General features: G+C 51.0%; 1 protein-coding gene across 5 annotated transcripts in view; it reads right to left on the reverse strand.

The window, feature by feature from the left end:
* Positions 1-556: 556 nt before the first annotated feature.
* The window catches only part of numb (NUMB endocytic adaptor protein), a 73,580-nt gene continuing 55,294 nt past the window's right edge, over positions 557-18,842 (reverse strand). For 3 of the 5 annotated variants that reach the window (XM_055865618.1, XM_055865619.1, XM_055865617.1), the window contains 5 exons: positions 10,389-10,590; positions 9,668-9,982; positions 5,682-5,840; positions 2,492-2,653; positions 557-1,355 (listed from right to left, as the gene is read on the reverse strand). In XM_055865618.1, coding sequence (XP_055721593.1) covers positions 619-1,355; positions 2,492-2,653; positions 5,682-5,840; positions 9,668-9,982; positions 10,389-10,590 — 1,575 coding nt within the window. In that variant the 3' untranslated portion in view covers positions 557-618. The remainder of the gene's footprint in view (positions 1,356-2,491; positions 2,654-5,681; positions 5,841-9,667; positions 9,983-10,388; positions 10,591-18,842) is intronic. The other 2 variants (XM_055865623.1, XM_055865620.1) reach the window with 1 other exon arrangement.

Below are 18,842 nucleotides of genomic sequence, written 5' to 3' on the forward strand. Positions count from 1 at the left end.
CCCCACTAAGCCAGACCAGGCAGATGGAGAGAGTGGCTATATCTCCTCCTCAGTCCTCCCTAATTCTCCCCAGTCCCCCTCCTCCCCAGTCCTCCTCCTCCCCAGTCCTCCTCCTCCTCAGTCCTCCCCAGTCCTCCTCCTCCTCCCCAGTCCTCCTCCTCCTCCTCCCCAGTCCCCCTCCTCCCCAGTCCCCCTCCTCCCCCTCCCCAGTCCTCCTCCTCCCCAGTCCACCCTAGTCCTCCTCCTCCCCAGTCCTCCTCCCCAGTCCCCAGTCCTACTCCCTAGTCCTCCCCCTCCCCAGTCCTCCTCCCCCTCCCCAGTCCTCCCCTCCCCAGTCCTCCTCCTCCCCTCCCCAGTCCTCCTCCTCCTCCCCAGTCCTCCTCCTCCTCCCCAGTCCTCCTCCTCCTCCCCAGTCCTCCTCCTCCTCCCCAGTCCTCCTCCTCCCCCTCCCCAGTCCTCCTCCTCCTCCCCAGTCCTCCTCCCCCTCCCCAGTCCTCCCCTCCCCAGTCCTCCTCCTCCTCCCCAGTCCTCCCCTCCCCAGTCCTCCTCCCCCTCCCCAGTCCTCTTCCTCCCCTCCCCAGTCCTCCTCCTCCCCTCCCCAGTCCTCCTCCTCAGTCTCTAGAGCTGGATCTCAAAGGTTGTGTGGAGCTCAGAGGAGAAGGGGTTAGTGGGCGAAGGCGTGGTGTGCTGGCGGGACTGACTCTCCAGGGAGGCCCACTTGGCCTCGAAGGGGTCGGCCGCGGGTTGGAGCTGCGGGGGCAGGGGAGGGGCCGGGGAGGACTGAGGGGGCAGGAAGGGAGGGGCCCAGTTGTCGGCTCCGCCCCCATTGAAGGCTACACTCCCATTGGGTGGCTGGAGGTGGACAGGCAGGGGCATAGAGGGCTGCTGGTGGGGGTTGTTGTAAGGATCATACTGGGGGACGGGGTACGCCTGGGGCTGGGGGGTTGAACCAAACAAATAGGCTACCATCTGAGAGGAAGTGATGCCCACCACGGGCACACTGGGGTGGGCATAGGGCAGCCCGTTGGACATTGGGTGGGCAGGCTGGCGAGGGGGCAGGGAGGACATGAAGGCCACAGGAGCAACAGATGGCACAGGCATGGGGGCAGAGAAGGGCTGGCCTGTGGGTAATGTGGTTGAGAATGCCTGGGTTGGGATGGTGGACACGGCTGGGGGGTTGGGGGTGAGGAACTGTTGGAAGGAGGGTGTGGACGCGGGCTGCAGAGCGCAGATAGACTTGGTGACCTCCTCGAGCCAGCGGTCAGCCTCTGACGGCGTGCGGCGGTGGGATAGGTGCGATGGGGACGCCGTGGTGGAGGGTGGAGCTACAATCACTGGGGTTGTCCAATCACCTCCTGTTGGAGGAAACACCAGAGAATGTTTGGGAGTGACTAATTATCACAGAATTGTAGATATAATTGTGTGACAACAGCTATAAAGAGCATTATCAATAGATTTGATTGACGACATGACGTCGCTAACTTGCTAAACACTCTTCCCATGTCAGACCTGCTGTGGAATCCGTCAGGCTGGTTAGTGTTTCGCTATCCTGCCTTTTCTAAAACATGCAGAACAACCCGTCTGTGTTCTGGTCTGGTGTCTCAGTCCATAGATACAGAACCAGTCTGTGTTCTGGTCTGGTGTCTCAGCCCATAGATACAGAACCAGTCTGTGTTCTGGTCTGGTGTCTCAGCCCATAGATACAGAACCAGTCTGTGTTCTGGTCTGGTGTCTCAGTCCATAGATACAGAACCAGTCTGTGTTCTGGTCTGGTGTCTCAGTCCATAGATACAGAACCAGCCTGTGTTCTGGTCTGGTGTCTCAGTCCATAGATACAGAACCAGCCTGTGTTCTGGTCTGGTGTCTCAGTCCATAGATACAGAACCAGTCTGTGTTCTGGTCTGGTGTCTCAGTCCATAGAAACCAGCCTGTGTTCTGGTCTGGTGTCTCAGTCCATAGATACCGAACCAGTCTGTGTTCTGGTCTGGTGTCTCAGTCCATAGAAACAGAACCAGCCTGTGTTCTGGTCTGGTGTCTCAGTCCATAGATACAGAACCAGTCTGTGTTCTGGTCTGGTGTCTCAGTCCATAGATACAGAACCAGCCTGTGTTCTGGTCTGGTGTCTCAGTCCATAGAAACAGAACCAGTCTGTGTTCTGGTCTGGTGTCTCAGTCCATAGATACAGAACCAGTCTGTGTTCTGGTCTGGTGTCTCAGTCCATAGATACAGAACCAGCCTGTGTTCTGGTCTGGTGTCTCAGTCCATAGAAACAGAACCAGCCTGTGTTCTGGTCTGGTGTCTCAGTCCATAGATACAGAACCAGTCTGTGTTCTGGTCTGGTGTCTCAGTCCATAGATACAGAACCAGTCTGTGTTCTGGTCTGGTGTCTCAGTCCATAGATACAGAACCAGTCTGTGTTCTGGTCTGGTGTCTCAGTCCATAGAAACAGAAGAACCACAGTAGTAACCAATGCTTCTAAATCTATCCGTACCTGGGTGTGTGGAGGAAGAGGCAGAGGAGGTATGTTGCCCTGCTTGGCAGTGGGGGCTTGGGAGCTTGGCCCAGGGGTTAGTGTCTCGAGCAGGTAGTGGAGGGGGCAGTGCTGGAGAGTTAGCAGCAGCAGCAGGAGGAAAGGCAGGACCGGTACCGTTCCCTACGGCAGAGTGAATAGCAAACAGAACAGCAGAGAGAGTAAATAGCAGTAGTACAGACAGCATGTTGTATGTAGACGTGGTAGTATTAGAGGAACAGGTGCAGCAAATGAACAACTGAAGTCTTATACAGTGCATTGGGAAAGTATTCAGACCCATTGACTTTCTCCACATTTTGTTGCGTTACAGCCTTATTCTAAAATTGATTAAATTGTTTTTTTCCCCCTCAATCTACACACAATACCCCATAATGACATCACAATACCCCCTAAATGACATCACAATACCCCCATAATGACATCACAATACCCCATAATGACATCACAATACCCCATAATGACATCACAATAACCCATAATGACATCACAATAACCCATAATGACATCACAATAACCCATGACGACAAAGCAAAAACAGGATTTTAGACATTTTTGCAAATGTATAAAAAATATAAAATAATGAAATAACACATTTACATAATTATTCTGACCCTTCACTCAGTACTTTGTTGAAGCATCGATTACAGCCTCGAGTCTTCTTGGGTATGATGCAACAAGCTTGGCACCCCTGTATTTGGGGAGTTTCTCCCATTCTTCTCTGCAGATCCTCTCAAGCTCTGTCAGGTTGGATGGGGAGCGTTGCTGCACTGCTATTTTCAGGTCTCTCCAGAGATATTCGATCGGGTTCAAGTCCGGGCTCTGGCTGGGCCACTCATTCAGAGACTTGTCCTGAAGCCACTCCTGTGTTGTCTTGGCTGTGTGCTTAGGGTCGTTGTCTTGTTGGAAGGTGAACCTTCATCACAGTCTGAGGTCCATAGCTCTCTGGAGCAGGTTTTCATGAAGGATCTTTCTGTACTTTGCTCTGTTCATCTTTCCCTCGATCCTGTCTAGTCTCCCAGTCCCTGCCACTGAAAAACATCCTCACAGCATGATGCTGCCACCACCATGCTTCACCGTAGGGATAATGCCAGGTTTCCTCCAGACGTGACGCTTGACATTCAGCCCAAAGAGTTCAATCTTGGTTTCATCAGACCAGAGAATCTTGTTTCTCAAGCGGGCTGTCATGTGCCTGTCATGGTCCCGTGTGGCTCAGTTGGTAGAGCATGGCGCTTGCAACGCCAGGGTTGTGGGTTCAATTCCCACGGGGGGACCAGGGTTCAATTCCCACGGGGGGACCAGGATGAATATGTATGAACTTTCCAATTTGTAAGTCGCTCTGGACAAGAGCGTCTGCTAAATGACTTAAATGTCTGCTAAATGACTTAAATGTAACTGAGGAGTGGCTTCCGCCTGGCCACTCTACCATAAAGGCCTGCATAGATGGCCAGCTCTAGGAAGAGTCTTGGTGGTTCCAAACTTCTTCCATTTAAGAAAGACACGTGTGTGCCTTTCAAAACCATGTCCAATCAATTAAATTACCAATTGATTTTACCACAGGTGGAGTCCAATCAAGTTGTAGAAACACCTCAAGGATGATCAATGGAAACAGGATGCACCTGAGCTCAATGTCGAGTCTCATAGCAAAGGGTCTGAATACTTATGTAAATAAGGTATTTGTTTTTTGTTTTTAATACATTCGCTAAAATGTAAACAGGATGCCACAATAGATCTATCATTCTCATTGAAAGCCAGTCTAAGAAGAGGTAGATCTGTTCTATGTAAGTTATAGATCTATCATTCTCATTGAAAGCCAGTCTAAGAAGAGGTAGATCTGTTCTACGCGTTATAGATCTGTCAATCTCATTGAAAGCCAGTCTAAGAGGTAGATCTGTTCTATGTAAGTTATAGATCTATCATTCTCATTGAAAGCCAGTCTAAGAAGAGGTAGATCTGTTCTATGCGTTATAGATCTGTCAATCTCATTGAAAGCCAGTCTAAGAAGCTGTAGATCTGTTCTATGTAAGTTACAGATCTGTCATTCTCATTGAAAGCCAGTCTAAGAAGCGGTAGATCTGTTCTATGTGCGCGATTTCTATGCTTCCCGATCTTAAGTTTAGTTTTTCCAAGTTTAGGTTTTTGTGACTTTTACATTCCGTTTTGTACACCAGCTTCAAAAATAAGAAAATATTATATTTCTGGTTATTGAAAATATATTTCACAGCAGGTTTAGATAATATAATGATTCTATACACATTGCTTGTTTTGCCACAAACTGTAATTAGGCAAATTATTTATTAATTTTAGCAACATGGAAACGATGTGTGACACACGCACACAGACACAGTGTTCCACACACACACACACAGACACAGTGTTCCACACACACACACACAGACACAGTGTCACACACACACACAGTGTCCCACAGACAGTGTCACACACACACACAGTGTCCCACAGACAGTGTCACACACACACACACACACACACAGAGAGTCACACACACACACACACACAGAGAGTCACACACACACACACACACACACACACACACACACACACACAGAGTCACACACACACACACAGAGTCACACACACACACAGAGTCACACACACACACAGAGTCACACACACACACAGAGTCACACACACACACAGAGTCACACACACACACACAGAGTCACACACACACACACAGAGTCACACACACACACAGAGTCACACACACACACACACACAGAGTCACACACACACACAGAGTCACACACACACACAGAGTCACACACACACACAGAGTCACACACAGAGTCACACACAGGCACACACACAGGCACACACACAGGCACACACACAGGCACACACACAGGCACACAGGCACACAGGCACACACACACACACAGGCACACACACACACACAGGCACACACACACACACAGGCACACACACACACAGACACACACACACACTGTCACACACACACACACACAGACACAGTGTCACACACACACACAGACACAGTGTCACACACACACACAGTGTCACACACACACACAGTGTCACACACACACACAGTGTCACACACAGTCACACACACACACGCAGTAGTAGTGTAATTTCGCGTAGCAACAGTTGAATCTGTCAGTGTAGTTACCTCTCTGAGCCCCTGGGGGCGCTACAGGTGACTGTGGGGAAGAAGCTGGTCGGGGCATGGGGGCCTGGGAGAAGGGGTCTTCAGGAGGCCCACTGAAGGCTGAGGCTATCTGGGTACACAACGAGCTGATGCTGTCCCCCTCTCCCTCCATCTCCGGGACTGGACATGGAACACAAGAAAATAACATTTAAAACGTTTCACCTTACCGTATTTCACCTTACCGTATTTCACCTTACCGTATTTCACCTTACCGTATTTCACCTTACCGTATTTCACCTTACCGTATTTCACCTTACCGTATTTCACCTTACCGTATTTCACCTTACCGTATTTCACCTTACCGTATTTCACCTTACCGTATTTTCAACATACTAGGGTTGTTGTCATTTCATCCTGACTGTATTTAAATGTTTAACTGGTTAATTAGTCACGTCAAACATAACAATAATACTGTGATAGGTGTTTCTATTTGTCCTATTTCACACAATGTTTGAATTAGAAATGGTGTTTTGTTGCATACCCCAAATCCCTGAGACACCTGCAGAGAGTTGGGGGTCACGGCCAGTGTCAGGCCTCGATAAATACTTCACTGGAGCGAATTAAAGTTCCTTGTTCACCCCACCGCCCCGTCGGCTCTGAGATTCAAACCAGCAACCTTTTTGGTTAATGGCCCAATGCTGTAACGTCTCGATCACACCGCCGACGTTGCGTTTTAGGTACACCAGACAAACATTAATTTCCAATGGAACGCTGCATTTGCCTTGCAGCATTGCGTTGAAGAGGTAGTTGCAGTGGGTTCAGTGTGGTTCTATGTGTTTGACAGAAATAGTAGCAGAAGGTGAATGTTGAAGCGTTGGGACACATATCCAGTAAAAATGTGGGATTCCATCGTGAACAAGATGGCGCCGAAGAACATGGCTGACGTTTTACATTCTCCCAACCAAATGTGCTAATTCGGTATTTTTAATTTTTTGCATTTCGTGTAACTTATTTTTTTTTTTTTTTACTTATTGTGTACATAATGTTGCTGCTACCGTCTCTTATGACTGAAAAGAGATTCTGGACATCAGAAAAGCGATTACTCACCGCGGACTGGAAGAAACATTTTCCTTTAACGAGTCCGACTGGAACAGGCCCAGATCCACGCAAAGAAAAGACGCAGGAAAAAGGGACCGCAGATCGGGGATCCTTCTGAGAATCCGTAGGCGAGCAAGTAAACTCCCATTGCCATACGTTTTTCTTGCTAACGTGCAATCATTAGAAAATAAAAATGGATGACCTACGATTAAGATGATCCTACCAACGGGACATTAAAAACTGTAACATCTTATGTTTCACCGTGACGTGGCTGAACAAAGAAACGGACCATATGGAGCTGGCGGGATTTTCCATGAACCGGCAGAACAGAGACGCTACCTCTGGTAAGACGAGGGTTGAGGTGTGTGTGTCTTTTTGTCAATAACAGCTGGTGTGCGATATCTAATATTAAAGAAGTCTCGAGGTATTGCTCACCTGAGGTAGAGTACCTTATGATAAGCCGTCGACCACACTATCTACCAAGAGAGTTCTCATCTGTATTATTCGTAGCCGTCTATTTACCACCACAGAACGAAGCACTAAGACCGCTCTCAACCAGCTCTATTCCGCCATAAGCAAAGAAGAAAATGCTCACCCAGAGGTGGCGCTCCTAGTGGCCGGGGACTTTAATGCAGGCAAACTTAAATCAGTTTTACCACATTTTTACCAGCATGTCACATGCGCAACCAGAGGGGGAAAAAACCATAGACCACCTTTACTCCACAGAGACGCGGACAAAGCTCCCCCTCCCTCCATTTGGCAAATCTGACCATAATTCTATCCTCTTGATTCCTGCTTACAAGCTAAAATTAAAGCAGGAAATACCAGTGACTCGCTCACTACAGAAGTGGTCAAATTACTTGAAATACTACACTACAGGACTGTTTTGCTAGCACAGACTGGAATATGTTCCGGGATTCATCCAATGGCATTGAAGAGTACACCACCTCAGTCACCCGCTTCAACAGTAAATGCACCGACGACAACGTCCCCACAGTGACTGTACGTACATATCACAACCAGAAGCCATGTATTACAGGCAACATCAGCATCGAGCTAAAGGCTAGAGCTGTCGCTTTCAAGGAGCGGGAGACTAATCCAGACGCTTATAAGAAATCCCGCTATGCCCTCAGACGAACCAGGATTAAGATTGAATCCTACTACACCGGCTCTGACGCTCGTTGGATATGGCAGGGCCTTAAAACTATTATGGATACGAAAGGGAAACCCAGACGTGAGCTTCCCAGTGATGCGAGGCTACCAGACAAGCTAAATGCCTTTTATGCTCGCTTCGAGGCAAGCAACACTGAAGCATTCACGAGAGCACCAGCTGTTCTGGATGACTGTGTGATAACGCTCTCAGTAGCCGATATGAACAAAACCTTTAAAAAGGTCAACATTCACAAGGCCGCAGGGCCAGACAGATTACCAGGACGTGTACTCAAAGCATGCGCGGACCAACTGTCAAGTGTCTTCAATTACATTTTCAACCTCTCCCTGACCGAGTCTGTAATACCTACATGTTTCAAGCAGACCACCATAGTCCCAGTGCCCAAGGAAGCGAAGGTAACCTGCCTAAATGATTACCGCCTCGTGGCACTCACGTCGGTAGCCATGAAGTGCTTTGGAAGGCTGGTCATGGCTCACATCAACAGCATCCTCCTGGACACCCTAGACCAACTCCAACATTGGGGCCCCTCAGGGATGCGTACTTAGTCCCCTCCTGTTCTCCCTGTTCAACCACGACTGCGTGGCCAAACACGACTCCAATACCATCATTAAGTTTGCGGACGACAATAGTGCTAGGCCTGATCACCGAAAACGATGAGACGGCCTATAGGGAGGAGGTCAGAGACCTGGCAGTGTGGTGCCAGTACAACAACCTTTCCTTTAATGTGATCAAGACAAAGGAGCTGATCGTCGACTACAGGAAAAGGAGGAGCGAGCACGCCCCCCATTAACATCGACAGGGCTGTAGTGGAGCGGGTCGAGAGTTGGTGTCCACATCACCAACGAACTATCATGGTCCAAACATACCAAGACAGTCGTGAAAAGGGCACGACAAAACCTTTTCCCCCTCAGCAGACTGAAAAGATCTGGCATGGGTCCCCAGATCCACAAAAAGTTCTACAGCTGCACCATCGAGAGCATCCTGACCAGTTGCATCACCGCCTGGAATGGCAACCGCTCGGCATCTGACCATAAGGCACTACAGAGGATAGTGCGAATGGCCCAGTACATCACTGGGGCCAAGCTTCCAGCCATCCAGGACCTATATAATAGGCGGTGTCAGAGGAAAGCCCATAAAATTGTCAGAGACTCCAGTCACCCAAGTTATAGACTGTTTTCGGCAAGCGGTACCGGAGCGCCAAGTCTAGGACCAAAAGGCTCGTCAACAGCTTCTACCCCCAAGCCATAAGACTGCTGAACAATTAATAAAATTGCCACCGGACAATTTACATTGACAACCCCCCCACCCCTCCCTTTTGTACACTGCTGCTACTCGCTGTTTATTATCTATGCATAGTCACTTCACCCCCACCTACATGTACAAATTACCTCAACTTGCCTGTACCCCTGCACACTGACTTGGTACCGGTACCCCTGTATATAGCCTCGTTATTCTTATTGTGTTACTTTTTATTATTACTTTTTTATTTTAGCCTACTTAGTAAATATTTTCTTAACTCTTCTTGAACTGCACTGTTGGTTAAGGGCTTGTAAGTAAGCATTTCATGGTAAGGTCTACACCTGTTGTATTCGGCGCATGTGACTAATAAAGTTTGACTTGATTTGACTCCAGAATTTCTTACGCAACATTAATGCAATGATGCCGTCTGTCTGATGGGAGGCGGTAACCTGGAGGCTACCTGCTACAGGGAACAATGCTAATGTAAAGGGGGCAGTACCCGTGTTCTTCATGGGGAAGTCAGACTTCCTCTGCATGGTAGAGGGCAGATCGTTCATCCTGAGGGACAGCTGACGTTTGAAGGGAGAAGAGTTGTTGTTGAGGGCAGGGAACCCTCTGAAGGAACCCTGTCTGGCCAGGGCCTCCACTGGAGCGTGTCTACGGGGGATAACCTGGGGGCCCTGGGTGCTCTCCATGCCCAGGGGAGGAGAGGAGGAGGGGGACGGGGGCCCTGGTAGAGGAGCCACAGCCAGGTTCACCACACCCACGCTGGGGCCAGAGGAGAGAGGCATTGCGGACTTGACATCACTCTCCGCTGTGGGAAGAGGAAGAATGTAAAGGGGACAATATTACATCCATCATGTAGACAAGGGGTTGGCAAAAGGCCCCAAAAAGTTAATTTTAGTTTTTGGTCAAAAAAGACAGTAAAAATCCCCATGTATTCAGCTAAAAATGAGGGAAATGTAGAAAATAGGTTTAAGTAGTCTCAACGAATTTAAAAAAGAGATATGTGATCACGTCTGAATGTACTCGAGGTATAAAAATATATATATTTTCAAATAAAAATCTCTTTATAGGCTTAGTTATTGTTATTTGCAGTGTACAAATTAATAGAATGATGCTCCAGCTTCCTGACCATCTGCTCGGACAGTTAAATCTGGTTGCCTACCTCTGATGTAGACGCTGGGCTACGATAAGCACACACACACACACACACACACCTTTCTTGTCCTGTAACTGCCTCATGGCCTCTTCTCGCTCCGCGGCTTCCGTCGCCGTGGTAACTCGGAACGAGCCCTCCCTGGTGAAGGTGGTTCTGTTGGCGTCGAAGGTTGCCGTGACACCACACTCCTTCTCTCTCTTCTGTTTCCTCTCCAGACAGGCAGCGAAGGCACAGCCCACTGCGTGGCTCAGACGCTCTCCCTTAATACCACGTTAATAACACGTTAATACCATGTTAATAACACAGCCCACTGCGTGGCTCAGACGCTCTCCCTTAATACCACGTTAATAACACGTTAATACCACGTTAATACCACGTTAATACCACGTTAATACCACGTTAATAACACAGCCCACTGAGTGGCTCAGGTTAGGGTCTGGTTTAGGGGTTAGGGTCTGGTTTAGGGGTTAGGGTCTGGTTTAGGGGTTAGGGTCTGGTTTAGGGGTTAGGGTCTGGTTCAGGGGTTAGGGTCTGGTTCAGGGGTTAGGGTCTGGTTCAGGGGTTAGGGTCTGGTTCAGGGGTTAGGGTCTGGTTCAGGGGTTAGGGTCTGGTTCAGGGGTTAGGGTCTGGTTCAGGGGTTAGGGTCTGGATTAGGGGTTAGGGTCTGGATTAGGGGTTAGGGTCTGGTTTAGGGTCTGGTTTAGGGTCTGGTTTAGGGTCTGGTTTAGGGTCTGGTTTAGGGTCTGGTTTAGGGTCTGGTTTAGGGGTTAGGGTCTGGTTTAGGGGGTTAGGGTCTGGTTTAGGGGGTTAGGGTCTGGTTTAGGGGGTTAGGGTCTGGTTTAGGGGGTTAGGGTCTGGTTTAGGGGGTTAGGGTCTGGTTTAGGGGGTTAGGGTCTGGTTTAGGGGTTAGGGTCTGGTTTAGGGGTTAGGGTCTGGTTTAGGGGGTTAGGGTCTGGTTTAGGGGGTTAGGGTCTGGTTTAGGGGGTTAGGGTCTGGTTTAGGGGGTTAGGGTCTGGTTCAGGGGTTAGGGTCTGGTTCAGGGGTTAGGGTCTGGTTCAGGGGTTAGGGTCTGGTTTAGAGGTTAGGGTCTGGTTTAGGGGTTAGGGTCTGGTTTAGGGGTTAGGGTCTGGTTTAAGGTCTGGTTTAGGGGTTAGGGTCTGGTTTAGGGGGTTAGGGTCTGGTTTAGGGGGTTAGGGTCTGGTTTAGGGGGTTAGGGTCTGGTTTAGGGGGTTAGGGTCTGGTTTAGGGGGTTAGGGTCTGGTTTAGGGGGTTAGGGTCTGGTTTAGGGGGTTAGGGTCTGGTTTAGAGGTTAGGGTCTGGTTTAGGGGTTAGGGTCTGGTTTAGGGGTTAGGGTCTGGTTTAGGGGTTAGGGTCTGGTTTAGGGGGTTAGGGTCTGGTTTAGGGGGTTAGGGTCTGGTTTAGGGGGTTAGGGTCTGGTTTAGGGGGTTAGGGTCTGGTTTAGGGGGTTAGGGTCTGGTTTAGGGGTTAGGGTCTGGTTCAGGGGTTAGGGTCTGGTTCAGGGGTTAGGGTCTGGTTCAGGGGTTAGGGTCTGGTTCAGGGGTTAGGGTCTGGTTTAGGGGTTAGGGTCTGGTTTAGGGGTTAGGGTCTGGTTTAGGGGTTAGGGTCTGGTTTAGGGGTTAGGGTCTGGGTTAGGGTCTGGTTTAGGTGTTAGGGTCTGGTTTAGGGGTTAGGGTCTGGTTTAGGGGTTAGGGTTAGGGTTAGGGTTAGGGTTAGGGTTAGGGTTAGGGTTAGGGTTAGGTGTTAGGGTCTGGTTTAGGGGTTAGGGTCTGGTTTAGGGGTTAGGGTCTGGTTTAGGGGTTAGGGTCTGGTTTAGGGGGTTAGGGTCTGGTTTAGGGGTTAGGGTCTGGTTTAGGGGTTAGGGTCTGGTTTAGGGGTTAGGGTCTGGTTTAGGGGGTTAGGGTCTGGTTTAGGGGGTTAGGGTCTGGTTTAGGGGTTAGGGTCTGGTTTAGGGGTTAGGGTCTGGTTTAGCGGTTAGGGTCTGGTTTAGGGGTTAGGGTCTAGTTTAGGCGTTAGGGTCTGGTTTAGGGGTTAGGGTCTGGTTTAGGGGTTAGGGTCTGGTTTAGGGGGTTAGGGTCTGGTTTAGGGGGTTAGGGTCTGGTTTAGGGGGTTAGGGTCTGGTTTAGGGGGTTAGGGTCTGGTTTAGGGGGTTAGGGTCTGGTTTAGGGGGTTAGGGTCTGGTTTAGGGGGTTAGGGTCTGGTTTAGGGGTTAGGGTCTGGTTTAGGGGTTAGGGTCTGGTTTAGGGGTTAGGGTCTGGTTTAGCGGTTAGGGTCTGGTTTAGGGGTTAGGGTCTGGTTTAGGGGTTAGGGTCTGGTTTAGGGGTTAGGGTCTGGTTTAGGGGTTAGGGTCTGGTTTAGGGGTTAGGGTCTGGTTTAGGGTCTGGTTTAGGGGTTAGGGTCTGGTTTAGGGGTTAGGGTCTGGTTTAGGGGGTTAGGGTCTGGTTTAGGGGGTTAGGGTCTGGTTTAGGGGGTTAGGGTCTGATTTAGGGGGTTAGGGTCTGGTTTAGGGGGTTAGGGTCTGGTTTAGGGGTTAGGGTCTGGTTTAGGGTCTGGTTTAGGGGTTAGGGTCTGGTTTAGGGGTTAGGGTCTGGTTTAGGGTCTGGTTTAGGGGTTAGGGTCTGGTTTAGGGGTTAGGGTCTGGTTTAGGGGTTAGGGTCTGGTTTAGGGGTTAGGGTCTGGTTTAGGGGTTAGGGTCTGGTTTAGGGGTTAGGGTCTGGTTTAGAGGTCTGGTTTAGGGGTTAGGGTCTGGTTTAGGGGTTAGGGTCAGGTTTAGGGGGTTAGGGTCTGGTTTAGGGGGTTAGGGTCTGGTTTAGGGGGTTAGGGTCTGGTTTAGGGGGTTAGGGTCTGGTTTAGGGGGTTAGGGTCTGGTTTAGGGGGTTAGGGTCTGGTTTAGGTGTTAGGGGGTTAGGGTCTTGTTTAGGGGTTAGGGGGTTAGGGTCTGGTTCAGGGGTTAGGGTCTGGTTCGGGGGTTAGGGTCTGGTTCGGGGGTTAGGGTCTGGTTTGGGGGTTAGGGTCTGGTTTAGGGGTTAGGGTCTGGTTTAGGGGTTAGGGTCTGGTTTAGGGGTTAGGGTCTGGTTTAGGGGTTAGGGTCTGGTTTAGGGGTTAGGGTCTGGTTTAGGGGTTAGGGTCTGGTTTAGGGGTTAGGGTCTGGTTTAGGGGTTAGGGTCTGGTTTAGGGGGTTAGGGTCTGGTTTAGGGGGTTAGGGTCTGGTTTAGGGGGTTAGGGTCTGGTTTAGGGGGTTAGGGTCTGGTTTAGGGGGTTAGGGTCTGGTTTAGGGGGTTAGGGTCTGGTTTAGGGGGTTAGGGTCTGGTTTAGGGGGTTAGGGTCTGGTTTAGGGGTTAGGGGGTTAGGGTCTGGTTTAGGGGTTAGGGGGTTAGGGTCTGGTTTAGGGGTTAGGGGGTTAGGGTCTGGTTTAGGGGTTAGGGGGTTAGGGTCTGGTTTAGGGGTTAGGGGGTTAGGGTCTGGTTTAGGGGTTAGGGGGTTAGGGTCTGGTTTAGGGGTTAGGGGGTTAGGGTCTGGTTTAGGGGTTAGGGGGTTAGGGTCTGGTTTAGGGGTTAGGGGGTTAGGGTCTGGTTTAGGGGTTAGGGGGTTAGGGTCTGGTTTAGGGGTTAGGGGGTTAGGGTCTGGTTTAGGGGGTTAGGGTCTGGTTTAGAGGGTTAGTGTCTGGTTTAGAGGGTTAGTGTCTGGTTTAGAGGGTTAGGGTCTGGTTTAGGGGTTAGGGTCTGGTTTAGGGGTTAGGGTCTGGTTTAGGGTTAGGGTCTGGTTTAGGGGGTTAGGGTCTGGTTTAGGGGGTTAGGGTCTGGTTTAGGGGGTTAGGGTCTGGTTTAGGGGGTTAGGGTCTGGTTTAGGGGGTTAGGGTCTGGTTTAGGGGGTTAGGGTCTGGTTTAGGGGGTTAGGGTCTGGTTTAGGGGGTTAGGGTCTGGTTTAGGGGGTTAGGGTCTGGTTTAGGGGGTTAGGGTCTGGTTTAGGGGGTTAGGGTCTGGTTTAGGGGGTTAGGGTCTGGTTTAGGGGGTTAGGGTCTGGTTTAGGGGGTTAGGGTCTGGTTTAGGGGTTAGGGGGTTAGGGTCTGGTTTAGGGGTTAGGGGGTTAGGGTCTGGTTTAGGGGTTAAGTGTTAGGGGGTTAGGGTCTGGTTTAGGGGTTAAGTGTTAGGGGGTTAGGGTCTGGTTTAGGGGGTTAGGGTCTGGTTTAGGGGGTTAGGGTCTGGTTTAGGGGGTTAGGGTCTGGTTTAGGGGGTTAGGGTCTGGTTTAGGGGGTTAGGGTCTGGTTTAGGGGGTTAGGGTCTGGTTTAGGGGGTTAGGGTCTGGTTTAGGGGTTAGGGTCTGGTTTAGGGTCTGGTTTAGGGGTTAGGGTCTGGTTTAGGGGTTAGGGTCTGGTTTAGGGGTTAGGGTCTGGTTTAGGGGGTTAGGGTCTGGTTTAGGGGGTTAGGGTCTGGTTTAGGGGGTTAGGGTCTGGTTTAGGGGGTTAGGGTCTGGTTTAGGGGGTTAGGGTCTGGTTTAGGGGGTTAGGGTCTGGTTTAGGGGTTAGGGGGTTAGGGTCTGGTTTAGGGGGTTAGGGTCTGGTTTAGGGGGTTAGGGTCTGGTTTAGGGGGTTAGGGTCTGGTTTAGGGGGTTAGGGTCTGGTTTAGGGGGTTAGGGTCTGGTTTAGGGGGTTAGGGTCTGGTTTAGGGGTTAGGGGGTTAGGGTCTGGTTTAGGGGTTAGGGGGTTAGGGTCTGGTTTAGGGGTTAAGTGTTAGGGGGTTAGGGTCTGGTTTAGGGGTTAAGTGTTAGGGGGTTAGGGTCTGGTTTAGGGGGTTAGGGTCTGGTTTAGGGGGTTAGGGTCTGGTTTAGGGGGTTAGGGTCTGGTTTAGGGGGTTAGGGTCTGGTTTAGGGGGTTAGGGTCTGGTTTAGGGGGTTAGGGTCTGGTTTAGGGGGTTAGGGTCTGGTTTAGGGGTTAGGGTCTGGTTTAGGGTCTGGTTTAGGGGTTAGGGTCTGGTTTAGGGGTTAGGGTCTGGTTTAGGGTCTGGTTTAGGGTCTGGTTTAGGGTCTGGTTTAGGGGTTAGGGTCTGGTTTAGGGGGTTAGGGTCTGGTTTAGGGGGTTAGGGTCTGGTTTAGGGGGTTAGGGTCTGGTTTAGGGGGTTAGGGTCTGGTTTAGGGGGTTAGGGTCTGGTTTAGAGGTTAGGGTCTGGTTTAGGGGGTTAGGGTCTGGTTTAGGGGGTTAGGGTCTGGTTTAGGGGGTTAGGGTCTGGTTTAGGGGGTTAGGGTCTGGTTTAGGGGGTTAGGGTCTGGTTTAGGGGGTTAGGGTCTGGTTTAGGGGGTTAGGGTCTGGTTTAGGGGGTTAGGGTCTGGTTTAGGGGGTTAGGGTCTGGTTTAGGGGGTTAGGGTCTGGTTCAGGGGGTTAGGGTCTGGTTCAGGGGTTAGGGTCTGGTTCAGGGGTTAGGGTCTGGTTCAGGGGTTAGGGTCTGGTTCAGGGGTTAGGGTCTGGTTCAGGGGTTAGGGTCTGGTTCAGGGGTTAGGGTCTGGTTTAAGGTCTGGTTTAGGGTCTGGTTTAAGGTCTGGTTTAGGGTCTGGTTTAGGGGTTAGGGTCTGGTTTAGGGGGTTAGGGTCTGGTTTAGGGGTTAGGGTCTGGTTTAGGGGTTAGGGTCTGGTTTAGGGGTTAGGGTCTGGTTTAGGGGTTAGGGTCTGGTTTAGGGGTTAGGGTCTGGTTTAGGGGTTAGGGTCTGGTTTAGGGGTTAGGGTCTGATTCAGGGGTTAGGGTCTGGTTTAGGGGTTAGGGTCTGGTTTAGGGGTTAGGGTCTGGTTTAGGGGTTAGGGTCTGGTTTAGGGGTTAGGGTCTGGTTTAGGGGTTAGGGTCTGGTTTAGGGGTTAGGGTCTGGTTTAGGGGTTAGGGTCTGGTTTAGGGGTTAGGGTCTGGTTTAGGGGTTAGGGTCTGGTTTAGGGGTTAGGGTCTGGTTTAGGGGTTAGGGTCTGGTTTAGGGGTTAGGGTCTGGTTTAGGGTCTGGTTTAGGGGTTAGGGTCTGGTTTAGGGGTTAGGGTCTGGTTTAGGGGTTAGGGTCTGGTTTAGGGGTTAGGGTCTGGTTTAGGGGTTAGGGTCTGGTTTAGGGGTTAGGGTCTGGTTTAGGGGTTAGGGTCGGGTTTAGGGGTTAGGGTCTGGTTTAGGGGTTAGGGTCTGGTTTAGCGGTTAGGGTCGGGGTTAGGGTCGGGGTTAGGGGTTAGGGTCGGGGTTAGGGTCTGGTTTAGGGGGTTAGGGTCTGGTTTAGGGGGTTAGGGTCTGGTTTAGGGGGTTAGGGTCTGGTTTAGGGGGTTAGGGTCTGGTTCAGGGGGTTAGGGTCTGGTTCAGGGGTTAGGGTCTGGTTCAGGGGTTAGGGTCTGGTTCAGGGGTTAGGGTCTGGTTCAGGGGTTAGGGTCTGGTTCAGGGGTTAGGGTCTGGTTCAGGGGTTAGGGTCTGGTTTAGAGGTTAGGGTCTGGTTTAGGGGTTAGGGTCTGGTTTAGGGGTTAGGGTCTGGTTTAGGGGTTAGGGTCTGGTTTAAGGTCTGGTTTAGGGGTTAGGGTCTGGTTTAGGGTCTGGTTTAGGGGGTTAGGGTCTGGTTTAGGGGGTTAGGGTCTGGTTTAGGGGGTTAGGGTCTGGTTTAGGGGGTTAGGGTCTGGTTTAGGGGGTTAGGGTCTGGTTTAGGGGGTTAGGGTCTGGTTTAGGGGTTAGGGTCTGGTTCAGGGGTTAGGGTCTGGTTCAGGGGTTAGGGTCTGGTTCAGGGGTTAGGGTCTGGTTCAGGGGTTAGGGTCTGGTTCAGGGGTTAGGGTCTGGTTTAGAGGTTAGGGTCTGGTTTAGGGGTTAGGGTCTGGTTTAGGGTCTGGTTTAGGGTCTGGTTTAGGGTCTGGTTTAGGGTCTGGTTTAGGGGGTTAGGGTCTGGTTTAGGGGGTTAGGGTCTGGTTTAGGGGGTTAGGGTCTGGTTTAGGGGGTTAGGGTCTGGTTTAGGGGGTTAGGGTCTGGTTTAGGGGGTTAGGGTCTGGTTTAGGGGGTTAGGGTCTGGTTTAGGGGGTTAGGGTCTGGTTTAGGGGTTAGGGTCTGGTTTAGGGGTTAGGGTCTGGTTTAGGGTCTGGTTTAGGGTCTGGTTTAGGGTCTGGTTTAGGGTCTGGTTTAGGGGGTTAGGGTCTGGTTTAGGGGGTTAGGGTCTGGTTTAGGGGGTTAGGGTCTGGTTTAGGGGGTTAGGGTCTGGTTTAGGGGTTAGGGTCTGGTTTAGGGGGTTAGGGTCTGGTTTAGGGGGTTAGGGTCTGGTTTAGGGGGTTAGGGTCTGGTTTAGGGGTTAGGGGGTTAGGGTCTGGTTTAGGGGTTAGGGGGTTAGGGTCTGGTTTAGGGGTTAAGTGTTAGGGGGTTAGGGTCTGGTTTAGGGGTTAAGTGTTAGGGGGTTAGGGTCTGGTTTAGGGGTTAAGTGTTAGGGGGTTAGGGTCTGGTTTAGGGGGTTAGGGTCTGGTTTAGGGGGTTAGGGTCTGGTTTAGGGGGTTAGGGTCTGGTTTAGGGGGTTAGGGTCTGGTTTAGGGGGTTAGGGTCTGGTTTAGGGGGTTAGGGTCTGGTTTAGGGTCTGGTTTAGGGGTTAGGGTCTGGTTTAGGGGTTAGGGTCTGGTTTAGGGGTTAGGGTCTGGTTTAGGGGTTAGGGTCTGGTTTAGGGTCTGGTTTAGGGTCTGGTTTAGGGTCTGGTTTAGGGTCTGGTTTAGGGTCTGGTTTAGGGTCTGGTTTAGGGTCTGGTTTAGGGTCTGGTTTAGGGTCTGGTTTAGGGGGTTAGGGTCTGGTTTAGGGGGTTAGGGTCTGGTTTAGGGGGTTAGGGTCTGGTTTAGGGGGTTAGGGTCTGGTTTAGGGGGTTAGGGTCTGGTTTAGGGGGTTAGGGTCTGGTTTAGGGGGTTAGGGTCTGGTTTAGGGGGTTAGGGTCTGGTTTAGAGGTTAGGGTCTGGTTTAGAGGTTAGGGTCTGGTTTAGGGGGTTAGGGTCTGGTTTAGGGGGTTAGGGTCTGGTTTAGGGGGTTAGGGTCTGGTTTAGGGGGTTAGGGTCTGGTTTAGGGGGTTAGGGTCTGGTTCAGGGGTTAGGGTCTGGTTCAGGGGTTAGGGTCTGGTTCAGGGGTTAGGGTCTGGTTCAGGGGTTAGGGTCTGGTTCAGGGGTTAGGGTCTGGTTCAGGGGTTAGGGTCTGGTTCAGGGGTTAGGGTCTGGTTCAGGGGTTAGGGTCTGGTTCAGGGGTTAGGGTCTGGTTTAAGGTCTGGTTTAGGGTCTGGTTTAGGGTCTGGTTTAGGGGTTAGGGTCTGGTTTAGGGGGTTAGGGTCTGGTTTAGGGGTTAGGGTCTGGTTTAGGGGTTAGGGTCTGGTTTAGGGGTTAGGGTCTGGTTTAGGGGTTAGGGTCTGGTTTAGGGGTTAGGGTCTGGTTTAGGGGTTAGGGTCTGGTTCAGGGGTTAGGGTCTGATTCAGGGGTTAGGGTCTGGTTTAGGGGTTAGGGTCTGGTTTAGGGGTTAGGGTCTGGTTTAGGGGTTAGGGTCTGG

Source organism: Salvelinus fontinalis, chromosome 16, assembly GCF_029448725.1.
Source record: "Salvelinus fontinalis isolate EN_2023a chromosome 16, ASM2944872v1, whole genome shotgun sequence".
Lineage (NCBI taxonomy): Eukaryota > Metazoa > Chordata > Actinopteri > Salmoniformes > Salmonidae > Salvelinus > Salvelinus fontinalis.